Raw genomic sequence first — 13,062 nt, 5'->3', positions numbered from 1 at the left:
CACAACATCATAACATCAGAAAAATGACAAGAAAATTAAAAAAAAATAAAATTCTAAATTTGAATGCAGTTTTTTAGAGAATTGCTCCAGAAACATTTAGAGGTATCCCGCTTCAAATTCCGATAAAGATTATTTGAGTTATGGACTTTAGAACTTCAGCCTTGGGACATTTTTGAATTTCCACAACATCATAACATCAGAAAAATGACAAAAAAAATAAAAAAAAATAAAATTCTAAATTTGAATGCAGTTTTTTTGAGAATTGCTCCACAAACATTTAGAGGTATCCCACTTCAAATTCCGATTAATATTAGTTGAGTTATGGAGTTTAGAACTTCAGCCATGGGACATTTTTGAATTTCCACAACATCATAACATCAGAAAAATGACAAGAAAATTAAAAAAAAATAAAATTCTAAATTTGAATGCAGTTTTTTAGAGAATTGCTCCAGAAACATTTAGAGGTATCCCACTTAAAATTCCGATTAATATTAGTTGAGTTATGGACTTTAGAACTTCAGCCTTGGGACATTTTTGAATTTCCACAACATCATAACATCAGAAAAATGACAAGAAAATTAAAAAAAAATAAAATTCTAAATTTGAATGCAGTTTTTTAGAGAATTGCTCCAGAAACATTTAGAGGTATCCCACTTCAAATTCCGATTAAGATTATTTGAGTTATGGACTTTAGAACTTCAGCCTAGGGACATTTTTGAATTTCCACAACATCATAACATCAGAAAAATGACAAGAAAATTAAAAAAAAAAAAAATTCTAAATTTGAATGCAGTTTTTTAGAGAATTGCTCCAGAAACATTTAGAGGTATGCCACTTAAATATCCGATTAAAATTAGTTGAGTTATGGACTTTAGAACTTCAGCTTTGGGACATTTTTGAATTTCCACAACATCATAACATCAGAAAAATGACAAAAAAATTTAAAAAAAATAAAATTCTAAATTTGAACGCAGTTTTTTAGAGAATTGCTCCACAAACATTTAGAGGTATCCCACTTCAAATTCCGATTAAGATTAGTTGAGTTATGGAGTTTAGAACTTCAGCCTTGGGACATTTTTGAATTTCCACAACATCATAACATCAGAAAAATGACAAGAAAATTAAAAAAAAATAAAATTCTAAATTTGAATGCAGTTTTTTTGAGAATTGCTCCACAAGTTAACACTTACTAAAAAAAAACATATATAAACACTTTACAATATACATTTTTCCATTACACTTTTTGAACACTTTAAAATAAAAAACAAAAATAAACACTTTACAATGGGAAATTTTCCTCTAATTATGAGGAATTATCTTTATTTTAACACACCAAGATTTTAAAATTTCTCTAAATTTATGCACCACCAAAATATATAAATATATTATATACCACCCAAAAAAAATGGAACATAAAAAAAATCATTAAACACTATTTGCGCCGAATGTCATTGCCAACACACTTGCATTTATGTACGGCGAAGTAGAAGCACGGCGGATTTAAAACACAGCGAACTGTCGCATCGAGACACACACACACACATGAAAAGGCGCGTCACCCGCTTGAATGCCTAAATTAAAACCGTAAATTCGAATATTATATTGCAACTTGCGTTCGCACGTTATTGCTAACATACTATCTAAACGACAATGCAATCATTTTAAGTAGAATAACACCTTTTCGATGTCTATTTAACATAAAATTGGCAGCTGCCACTTTTTGAAGCTCACACACACACACGTGTGCACCGAAGCACGCGGTTTTTCACTTCTTGCAGGTGCTTTAATTACTCAAAATCGAAACAGAAAGATAAAGAGATAAACAGAGATAAAGATTACTTAGTATTAACACAAGTTTTAACTAATTCCGAACGCTTTTAGTTTAATTAAACTTATAAAAACACGTGATGCGAAAAAGCAACCGTCTGAGAAATGTGCAGCTAAGAACTGGCAGGTAACGACGTACTTAGAGGAGAGGAAGAAAATGGAATAAGCGAGGATCCAACGGAACTTTGCTCTCTTTCTGCTCAGAGCGAAAGAGAATAGAGAACTACCGGAAAATAGAGAACTATGCAATTTTACATAGGCAAATTGTATGTAAGCTGGAAATGCATATAAAATAATATCATTCTTATGTGATATAATGTAAATTGGAGTGCTTTTATTATAAAATAAATGAAATAATACTGCAAAATCACATAACATACATATTTAAATACATTCCTGATGTTAAGGCTGGCAATTTGACCAAAGAAATTACATAAAAATTTATAAAAAATAAATTTCCAAATTTAAATGCAAGAAACATTTAGAGGTATGCCACATCGAATTCCGATTAAGATAAGTTGAGCTATGGACTTTAGAACTTCAGCCTTGGGTCATTTTTTAATGTTTTTGAATTTCTGCAATATAATAAATCCAAAAAAATAACAACAAAAATTTAGAAAATTTAAATGCAGAATTTTAGAAAATTGCTCCAGAAATATTTAGAGGTATGCCACTTCAAATTCCGATTAAGATAAGTTGAGTTGTGGAGTTTAGAACTTCAGCCTAGGGACATTTCCTAATTCTTTTTGAATTTCTTCATCATACATAAGAAAAATTAAAAAAAAAAAAAATTTCTAAATTTAAATGCAGATTTTTAGAGAATTGCGCCAGAAGACTCGGATATTAATTCTGATCAAGTATATATACACTTTATATGGTCGGAAACGCTTTCTTCTGCCTGTCACATACTTTTCAAGGAATCTAGTATACCCTTTTACTCTACGAGTAACGAGTATATCATTATAGCAATTGTAATATCCGCTTGGCAAGAAGTCAAAAGAACGTTACACTCCCCAAAGAAAAGCGGCAAAAACAGCAATATTCTTGTGTTTTAGGTGTTCAGTCCACAACTTATTCAACAAGTAAATTTGTCAGGCGGTAATTTGATTTTGTTTAGCCAAGAAAAATGGAAAATCGGGGCTGTTTAATTTGTAACTTGAGCTGCGCAGGCGCGACGTTCAACTTGAACTATCCTGCCACACCCAGGCACCCAGGCACCCAAGCACCCGGGCTCCCTGATCCCAAAACCCAAAATCCAGAATCCAGAATCCAGAATCTAGAATCCCCCGGCTCATTCGCCGCGATGTCCTGTCAAAATGTCAAATGATTGCGTTGACATGCATGCCGGAGTAGTCGGTATCGCAGCGATATGTGTGTGTTTTAGCATAATTCGATTTGAAACTGATTTGTGGTGCCTCGATGGATGGAGTGAGTGTCACTCACTCTACATTCGAGTTAGTCGTTTGCATTATAATGAGCTGAGCCGTTGCCGTTGACCCCTTGACATTTTACAGCTCGAAAACCGAAGCCGAACACATGTGGCAAGTTCAAAAGTTGACAGCAAATTGACTGTATTTATAAACATTTTAAAGGCGTCGCATAATAAAAAATAAAATCCAAGAAGTACGAGTATAGTTGCAGCAAACCGAAGAAGTGCACGCCCCCCGAATGAATTTTAATATGCAATTTTTATGATTACTTCGCATTGGGCGTGGAGGGGGATAGGAATATGGCATCTGAGCGGGAATGGGGCGTTTTTATGATCGCTGTTCTCGTGGGCGTTTCAAGTTCGCCTTTACGGTGGCATTTTGTCTACTCATTAAACCCTGACCGGCCATAGACCGTTATTTACTGTATCGTTTAATTAGTTAAACATGTGATTTATGCACCCCAAGCGCAGCGTGTCCTATTGCATTTCGCGGCAGGAGCAGGACTGTGAAATTCTCCTAAACAAGGAGTCTAGTTCGTCCTTTGCAGCACTGAGAAAAATTGCAGGGAAGTACACAAAATAGTGGATGCATGTGGTAGCTTTGAAATATGTTATCTTTCAAATACTTTGAACTAGTAACTTCTTCATGGACATAACTTGTGTAATTTATTTGACATTCCAATGGCTTTTTTCTCCGTGCACCCGAAATCAATGGACCATCAAAATTAGTTACATTCACATTAGTCGTGGCAATGGCCGTGGACCGTGGCCTGGTCTGCTTTTTAATTAGTTTTGGACGCCCGACAGTCAAAAGTCGTCATTTTGCGGCGCAAGGTTACCGAAAATGGGAAATACGGATCGGATGTGTGAAATGGAAATGCAAATGCGAATGTGCATGCAACGGCAAATGAAATTTTGTTAGCCACCTGACACAGGCATACAACTCTTCATTAAATTCATTTCGCGAATTTGCAGCTGATGGAAGCCCCACCAACATGACTGCTCGATTACCCAAGTCAGAAATGTCCACTGGATTACGGGTGCATGTAAATCGGAATGGAAATGAATGGAAATGGAAATGAGGGGCACAGGTGCCACATAATAACCAATGCTCCTCCGGGAACTCCTGCCGATTTCCCACGCACTTCACTCGCAGCTCATAATTAAGCGCAAGACGGCAGCCGAGTTCCCATATCCATCAGTACGGAAATGTATCCCCATGGATCCCGATAATCACACGCGGAAATGCCTCGTTTGTCCGCCGACAAGCCATCGAAATTAAAAAGTGCTCGTCACTGGCGAAGACAAACAATAAACCAGAATCCCAATCCCAATCCCAATTCGAATCCGAATTGGAATATCGGGGGCGGCTCCGAGTGCCAGTGCCACATTGGAGTTTTCAATCAGAATGCCATTGAGGCGTTACATGCGACACGTCTGTGCCCCTTGGGGTTGCAACTTGTAATGTTGCAATGGTCTCGGTCTTTTGGATCCACGCATCATTAACGGCTTTTTAATTGGGAATTACGGGAAGGCTGGGGCGGATTGGGTGCCCTTTGCTGAGTGCTCCACTAATGCTTTCCCACACAATCGATTTGATTTGCTGACATAATATTTTCTCTAGTTACTTGTTACTTGCCGGAAAAGCCAAGTGGCAGGTCTCAGGGACTTTTACTCATTTTCCGATGTTATTTTTGCATTTGGCTGCATTATTTTTTCATTTTCCTAAAGCGTTTCTTTCAACTTCTACTTTTACTCATGCTGCCGCTGCTGCTGCTGCAGCCGGAATGTCTTTTTATATTTTTCTTAATTTCACTAAAGTTGCCATGCATATGTCCTGGGCCCAGAAAGAAAAGCCAGATGCAGCAGGAAAAAGGAATTCCACATAAATGCAGTATCCTGCAGTGCGTGTGTGCGGCTAAAGCATATCAGGTTGCAGTGATAGCATAAATAAAATAAAAGCACCAGGACGAAGCCAAAGATGAGGGAAAACGTGGAAATATGCAAGAAATTCATGGGGTACATACTCGTGCATACGTATATACTGTATATTTATGCTGCTGTGTGTCTGTGCGAAAAGCTCGCGCTGAGGAAAATAAGAAAAATGGAAAATTCCTCGTCTGCCGCCGCGCCACCACTGTTGCAATATTTCTCTTAATGTGTTGCATTAATTTCACCAGCATAAAGATAAAGGAACAAAGAAGAACTGTGTGGCGAACAAAAAGACTACGTTTTCTTAGCCCGTTTCTCGTTTTTCTGTGCAAGGAATCACTTTAACCAAAATACAATCTGTCAAGCCACTCCCTCCTAATGGATCTCACTCGACCCTATTAGACAACAATTTCGTTTGAAGTGGCAAAAAACGCTTGCATATGCACTGCTTTCACCGCATTGCTCTAAAAACCCTGAATATTTTGCTGGAAAGCGCCTAAAGCCCCCGGTTTTTTTCTGCCTCCACCTTTCACGAGGTGTTTTTCTTTTTTTGTTTCTTTAATTTTGCAAAATATATAAATCACACAGCCTCAATGACCCCATAAAAGTTGCATAATGAGATCCAGCGCAGGGGCGGAAAGTGGGTGTGCTGAAAAGTTGATGCCACCTCCCACTTTTCCGCCGCCCATGCCAACTGACAAATGCAGGCGGACCATCCAGACGCAGCTGGAAAAATTAAAGCAATGCTGGCTGTTGGCTGCTGGCTGCTGGATGAAATTAAATGAAATACACATGACTGGAGCCCGTGGAGTCGGTGGAGCCTGTGGCCAGTTGTCCGTGACCAGTCGGCCGCAGAAAGTGTCTTTAATCGGATTTTAATGGAACCTGTAAGCTCCCGGGCAGTAGAGAACATGGATTCCTTATTTTTCCGTAACCGGACTATACATTTATTCACCCGCCGAAACCTCCACCCGCCGATTCCTTCTCAGGAGCGCTCATCTCGGAGCTTCTTAAATCTGCTGCTGCTGAGCAGCAGAATCAATCGATCCTGCCAGTCAGCCGGAAAGATTTGAATCAGTCGATAGAGGAGGGACGCCAGTCCCGGCAAGGTGATCTCGGCTTCACCCCTCAGCATTCCGGCCACTATTCGGTGGGCCGCCTCCTCTCCGCTGACCAGAGGATACAGTTCGGCGACGCCCATGGTATCCGTCAGCTGCGTAACATCGCTGTTGGTGCGCAGAAAGGTGGGCAGCACGGTGGTCACATGGATGTCCTTCTGGTTCTCCAGGGCCATCTCCATGCGCAGGGCCCTCATGTGAGCCAAGGTGCCAGCCTTGGTGGTAGTGTAACTCGTGCTGTAGGGCAATGGGAAGACACCTGGAACGAGTTCAGACTCGGATGTGTCCACCTAGAATATAGATATCTAATGGTAGTTGCGCACCTGCCAATGAACTGATGGTGACTATGAAACCTCTGCGCAAAGCCTTCATGGTGGGTAGGAAAACCAATTTTGTCTAGGGGAAAGAAATGAAATTCAGTTGATATACTTATATCTTATTACCTAATTAGGGAAACTAGCTTGTTGTTTTGTTGAAAACTCACCCAGAAGTGCGACGTGAGGTTGACATCGATCATTAGCTGCACATCGACTGGGTCCGGATCTATCATGTTGCGATGCAGCATGACACCTGCATTATTGACCAGGACAGTAACTGGGCCCAGATCCTCAACCACTTTGGTGTTCAGCTCCACTAGTTCGCCGTGACTGGTGACATTGGCCTTGAAATTGGAATAGTAATTAACTTGCAGTTACTCGTTTCTAATCAGATAATTGTTGGCAATTATCCAGCATAAAAACCCGTCTGGCAAGACTTATAGTACAAATTGAATACTGTACCTTGTATGCCTTTGCGCGTACCCTATAGATATCTTGGATTTGCTTTACAGTGTTCTCCGCTCCGGAGACATTGATGTCCACCACGGCGATGTGACAGCCTTTCCTGGCCAGTTCCAAGGCTATGGCACGGCCCAGTCCATGACCAGCTCCAGTGACCTAGACGAGATGAGCGGACTGATTATACAAGTTGAAAGTCATTGGCTTAACGGCACGCAATCGAGTTTATCACTCCATTTCTAAGTTATGACAAGCATGACAACTTAATGAAACGGTGATACATCACTGAAATTATTTTTTCAATGAGTGATGTAAATTGTAAATTCATTTAAATTTAGTCGAAATTAAAAGTCATGAAAGATATCAAATATATCTGTCTAATTAAAATTACAACATTTCCTGAGTATAACAAATTAAATTAATTTGAAAAGCTTTCTTCAGTATATTAAGGGGGAACATTTTGTTGATCATTGTAGGTATAGTTGTAGATATAGTAGATATTTTTACCTCAATAATTTATTCAATTAATCTATCTTCTTTCGAATCAAATGCTATCGTTTATTCCAGTTCCTGACCTTGTTGCACAATAGCCCCAGCCATTTGCAATATAACTAACATCTAGAATTATAATCTAGACTCAAGTCAAAGGGTGAAAAAATGGACCTTTAAATGTAAGCACAAGCTGCCAAAAAAGCAAAATAATGGAGTCAGACCTTTGGTCAGAATTAAATAATGCAATTGTGTACTTAGGAGCAGATTAATGTCTGAGACCATTGACCCTCTTAGGTTGTCTATAAAAATGAATTAAGTTTCTCTAAACCCCGGGGGCCAAGTTAAAGTGGCATTTGCATTTTGTATCTGATTATCTGATCATAAGCAAGAAATCTGAATATAAGCAAAAAATCAGAATATAAGCAAAAAATCAGATTATAAGCACAAACTTTGATTATAAGCACAAAATCGGATTATAGCACAAAATCTGATTATAGCTCAAAACACTGTTATTACAAAATATCTATACATTGTCCGAAATTTATGCGATTCACTGACTTCTCAACTGTCATGTAACACGCTTTCGACAGCGAAGTTTATATATTACTAAAGTTTGTTATTATGGGTTTTTGTTTTTCTCGATCGTTTTTGGCCCAAACTCACCACGGCCACTTCTCCCTCGATGCTCTTCGGCGCCGAGCAGCAGCAGAGTTTGGCGATCAGTCGACTGAGAACTGCTACCAAAATGAGTAGTGGCGTTAAGGCCGCGAAGCCGATCAGTCCGATGAAGGCCTGCAGTTTTACCAGAGTGTTTCGCACTGCTTCCGACATTTTTCCGCCTGCTTTGAGCCACAACCGCGCCGAGAGAATGGCGAAAACGCATTGAATCGATCGGCAAAACTGGCTCACCGTCGAGATTGCAATTCGAGTGTGTCCACATGACCCGGTTCGCGGGGTTCGGCAATTAGCCGCGACTTTTAGCGCAGTGCCCAAATGAATGCGAGCGTGTGGCAGGCGCCCATTTACCATATATTCGAGCTCACCTATGAACCCTCGGCTCCCCAGCTCCCCAGCTCCCTGAAAATCTTTTGGCGCTCTGGAGCAGCCGGGGCATTGTCAGCAAATAAACACAAAAGTCACCTCCTGCACAGATGAGACAGTCGCGGTAAGTAATGCTCGATGTGAGCGCACCGAACCAGCCCATTAGTAATAAATAAAAGCAATTTTTTGTGGCTACAACTGCCAGTGGAGTGGAGCAGCGCCACATATCCAAGCACATACCCTGCTGCAGTGCTGCAGCTCAATGAGAATGGAAAAAGCAGCGAGATGCCAGCGAAAAAATGATTTTCTGACAATAAAGTGGATATCCATAAACGAACACGGGCGGCGGCAACAAATCGGAGCAGCAGAACATATAGAAACGCGCGGGGGGAGTTTGGGGTACAAACAATATAGACAGCCAAAGGATAATTTTATATTTTGGGGGCCGAGGGGCCGGGGGGCCGGGTTGGAAAGTGGAGTGGATTGGGGCGAGTGCCGGCTGTGGTTTTAGTTAAAAATAACAAAGAGCGAGCGACAAAAACGAGATTCGTGAAAAACGTATATTTCATATTCAGTTTTTTTTACAGGGTGCTTCAGCTGCGCGATAGAGCTGGCTATTTATTTGAGATTTATTATATATACCGCCGTGACTGGGCGATTAAGTAATAAAGATATACATCAAATTGAGGCCAACTGACATAGATACATCAGCATATTACAAAATGTTGACCATATATGGATAGATATTAGATAGGTATAGGGTAGGATAGGATAGGATAGGATGGGATAGGATATGATAGCTATTAGATACACCTTTCTTTATAGGTTTTAGAAAGGTCATAATGGTTTGAACATTTTGAAGAGTTCTACAGTTAGTTTCTTAACAAAAAAGGGTATCCAAGAGTCGCCATCGCGCAGCGTAGTACACTTTCACCCACCCCAACCCCCTTTTCTCCCGCTCTGGCAATGGCATTTTAATAGAGTTTTAGCCGGGCCAAGGTGCTGCAGCAATCGGGCAGGTTAACCCCCCTCGCGCAACCTTCACCAACCGCAACCCACCGCCCCCCACCCCCCGTGAACCCGCACTTGCGACACTTTGGGTTTTGTATCAATTTATTGCACTTGGCGCACTCGAGGGCATGTGTCGATCGCTGGCGAAATAGCTTTGGTTCACTGGAAATGAAAGCGACCCAAAAACCGCCGCCCGTCCTCTTGGCCACACATATGCGGCCTGGAATTCCTCCTTGGCTTCATTTCCGTGCATTTTGGCGCAATTACGAATCCCACTTCTTGGCTCTCAGACTTGCATTTTTTTGCATTTCGTACTCCGCTGCACGTGATGCAATTTTGTGTTTATTTAAGCGCAGCACTCGCCGTCGGATGTTGCCAAAATCGGGTCACACTTTGTGCACGTGGTGCCGCCGCGCTTTGCATGCGACTTTTTGCGGCTATTGGACTCCGATGATTTATGGGCGAGGCGTCTGCGTATTTGGCGGAGCAGGAGCTGGAGCAGGAGCAGGAGCTGGAGCAGGAGGAGCACATGGCACTGGCCGCCCCATCCGTTCCATTTGCCATCCCTATCTGCGGTGGCAAGCTATAAAGATACCGATACTCGAGTGTCCCGCTGCGACCCCCCTAATTGTCAAAACTCCGTGCCACTCAACGCTGCAGCTCAAAGGGTACTCAAAGAACACTGGCGGCAGTGGAGGAGTTGAGGAGTGGAGGACTGGGTAGTGCTGCCCCACTCCGTGGCCCAAAAAACTAGCCAGGCTCGTCATTGTACTGAAATTATAATAAATGATATACAAAAAATACTATGAAATGACCAATTGTGCTATAACTTTTTTAATGATATATGGCATTGCTTAAGAATTTCTATCATTTTTGTACTTCATATAAAATCTTATATAAACGACATATTTTGTTAATCAGATGTGAAATCCAAGGCCTTGAAAAATAGCTAAGTCGAGGGAAATCATCCTAATTGACTGCACTGCCGCACAAAAATGTAGCAAAGTGCTTAAGGTAAAGGATTAGTGGTGGTTAAACCTGTGCACCGAAGTTTCCCACGGCAAAGGATGAACCGCTGGCAGGATGGCAGCATGGCAGCATGGCAGCATGGAAACGGATTGAGATTTCCGAGCCGCAGCTGGCGGACGAAAAGGAAAAGTGTCGAGAGGAGTTTGAGTGCTCCAACGCGTTAATCTCGATGGCATGGCTCTCCGTTTTTTCCATTAGTTTTGTAATATTTCACATTAGCATGTCGGGCACTCAGAGCTCAGGAATCCCTGGTAAGGAACCAAAAACTACTAAAATGGATGGAAGGGGACACAGGCGAGGCAATTGCTCAGCGCGGCTGTCAACACCAATCTGAAGTGCTACTGCGACAGCAGAAACAGCAGCAAGTGCAGGACATAATGAGACACGGATAACAGGCTATTTCGATTATGATCCTTGGAACATGTGTTTTAGTTTAGTGCCGCGGGCCGTAAAGTAAATAAATTAGCCGGTCGTGTAGTGCGCAAGAATCCGAAGGATCGAAAACATTCTGCAACACGACACTCGGCCAGGATGCGAGCAGCTACTGCATCAGGATGCGGCCACGAATGTGTTTGTTTAGGTGCCAGGATAACGCATTCTCACGCCTGCCAGGAGCAGCCAGGCGACTTGGATGCCGTCTAACCGAAATCCACTTGAACCCACACTGACAGTCGAATGTCATAATTCAGCGGGGCAAAGTGCGCGGCAGGTTGCCAGGATAATCAAGTTGCAGCTCCCGCCGCCGTTGCCGCTGCTGTTTGTTTAGCTGAGGTTTGCCTTTCCCCATTTTATTTTCTGCCTTTTTTATAGCTCCCGAAGATTTTATTGCCGCCCGGGATGGGATAATCCCTATTGACATATTTATGCACGGTTCAAGCAACGAAATGGAAATTTCTGGCCTCGCATGGCTCGCTGGCATTTGCCTTTCACGGGGGCGTGGCACTGGGCTAATGGGCACCACATGTAAGTGTCCCTAGGTGAATGAATTAATGCCCCGCCTCCAGAACTCTTCAGCGTGTTTCACACGGAAAATAGATACAAGTATCTACATTGTTTGAAATGTAAGCAAACTATATGGTAGTTGTCGTACTTTTAAAGGAGCATAGGCTGTTTGATGCTGATCTTCCCATATTTGACTTAGTTCTAGTTTTGGGAATTTTCCTCCGTGCAGCAGCATTTGCAGCAGTCTAAGTTCGAGTTCAAGGTGCAGCACATGGCTGTCGAGCTGTGTGGGAATTATCCAAGGAAAATACGTTACGGCGGGCGGCCAACACCTGTGTCAATGCCGGCAGATCGCTCGTTGCGCTGCTTAATTCTTGTAATTAATTTTCCGTGCCACAGACAGACGCACGCACACACACACACACAGATAAGCACACAGACGATGGAATAGGGACAATGGAGGACGGGGTGGGATGTGGGATGTCCTGATGCACGGCATTAACTGAGCATGCAAACGATGCGTCAACGATGGTCCTCGGCCAGGCAGCTAACGCTATTATTTACACAACAAACACTTGTAATTACACAAAGGGCGGGGGTGGGGGTGCCGGGGCAGGACGGAGCCGCAATTAAAAGCGAAAGGATAAACACAAATAAATGAGCGACACAAAAGGGGCAGACAAGGCAAGACAACTCGGCTGCAGCTGACTTGGCCCACTGCCACTGCCACCAGTGCCGCTGCTGTTCGGGCCAAGACAAAGGCAACACTCTGGGCCCAAAGACAACAATGACAGGCGGACGGCATTAAATAATTGCTCATACACGAGTGTTACGCACAAAAACACTCAGAATGGCGCCGAGGCACCGGAACAGGAACTAAACTGAAACAGGACGAGCCGAGCAAAAAACTGTCCTGCACGTGCTGCCGCCCGTCTCGGAAAACCCAACCATGTAATCCCAGCCAAACCCATCCCAATCCGATGCGATCCCAAGCCCCCATCCACCTTTTCGGCTCTGGTGTGTGAAAACTAGTTAACAGCTTTTATTTACTTGGCAAACAGACTGAAACGTTGTAAAACAACAAATGCTTAAGCCGCAGGATATAAGCATAGCAGCACACACGTCCTTCCACTGCGCAAAAAGGGGGATTATTATGATGAATTGCATGTGTGTCAAGTTTGTGCTTAAGCAATTCGAAATGTAAGTCAGCCTCCGCTGCATTCCTTCTAATTTTAAGAAGTTTTGAAGTGTAGGGAATTAGCGTATTGCAGTCAAAATCAATCACTGTGCTCCGCAATATTTTCTGGCGGTGTGTGCCACTCGGGGCACGAACACGACCAGCTTGGCCAAAAAGTCCACGTGGTGCACTGTGGTCAGCGGAATGGAGACGACGCTGATGGAGGCGAGCGTGCAACTGACTGCGGCGCTCGGACATCTCATAACCAAAGTGAAAAGTTGGAAAACA

The 13,062-nt window shown here is 42.5% G+C and overlaps 1 protein-coding gene across 1 annotated transcript; it reads right to left on the bottom strand.

The window, feature by feature from the left end:
- Positions 1 to 6,108: 6,108 nt before the first annotated feature.
- On the bottom strand, positions 6,109 to 8,641 carry LOC6554761 (estradiol 17-beta-dehydrogenase 11). Its single transcript, XM_001982161.3, has 5 exons — positions 8,238 to 8,641; positions 7,086 to 7,241; positions 6,791 to 6,967; positions 6,630 to 6,702; positions 6,109 to 6,565 (listed from the first exon to the last, which is right to left on the bottom strand). Exons 1-5 carry the CDS (start codon positions 8,601 to 8,603, stop codon positions 6,174 to 6,176), a joined length of 1,164 nt encoding a protein of 387 aa, XP_001982197.2. The 5' UTR covers positions 8,604 to 8,641; the 3' UTR covers positions 6,109 to 6,173.
- Positions 8,642 to 13,062: the final 4,421 nt, after the last annotated feature.

This window comes from Drosophila erecta, unplaced genomic scaffold (genome assembly GCF_003286155.1).
Source record: "Drosophila erecta strain 14021-0224.00,06,07 unplaced genomic scaffold, DereRS2 tig00000000-arrow-pilon, whole genome shotgun sequence".
In the NCBI taxonomy this organism is placed as follows: domain Eukaryota; kingdom Metazoa; phylum Arthropoda; class Insecta; order Diptera; family Drosophilidae; genus Drosophila; species Drosophila erecta.
This window is presented reverse-complemented; position numbering and strand designations above follow the sequence as displayed.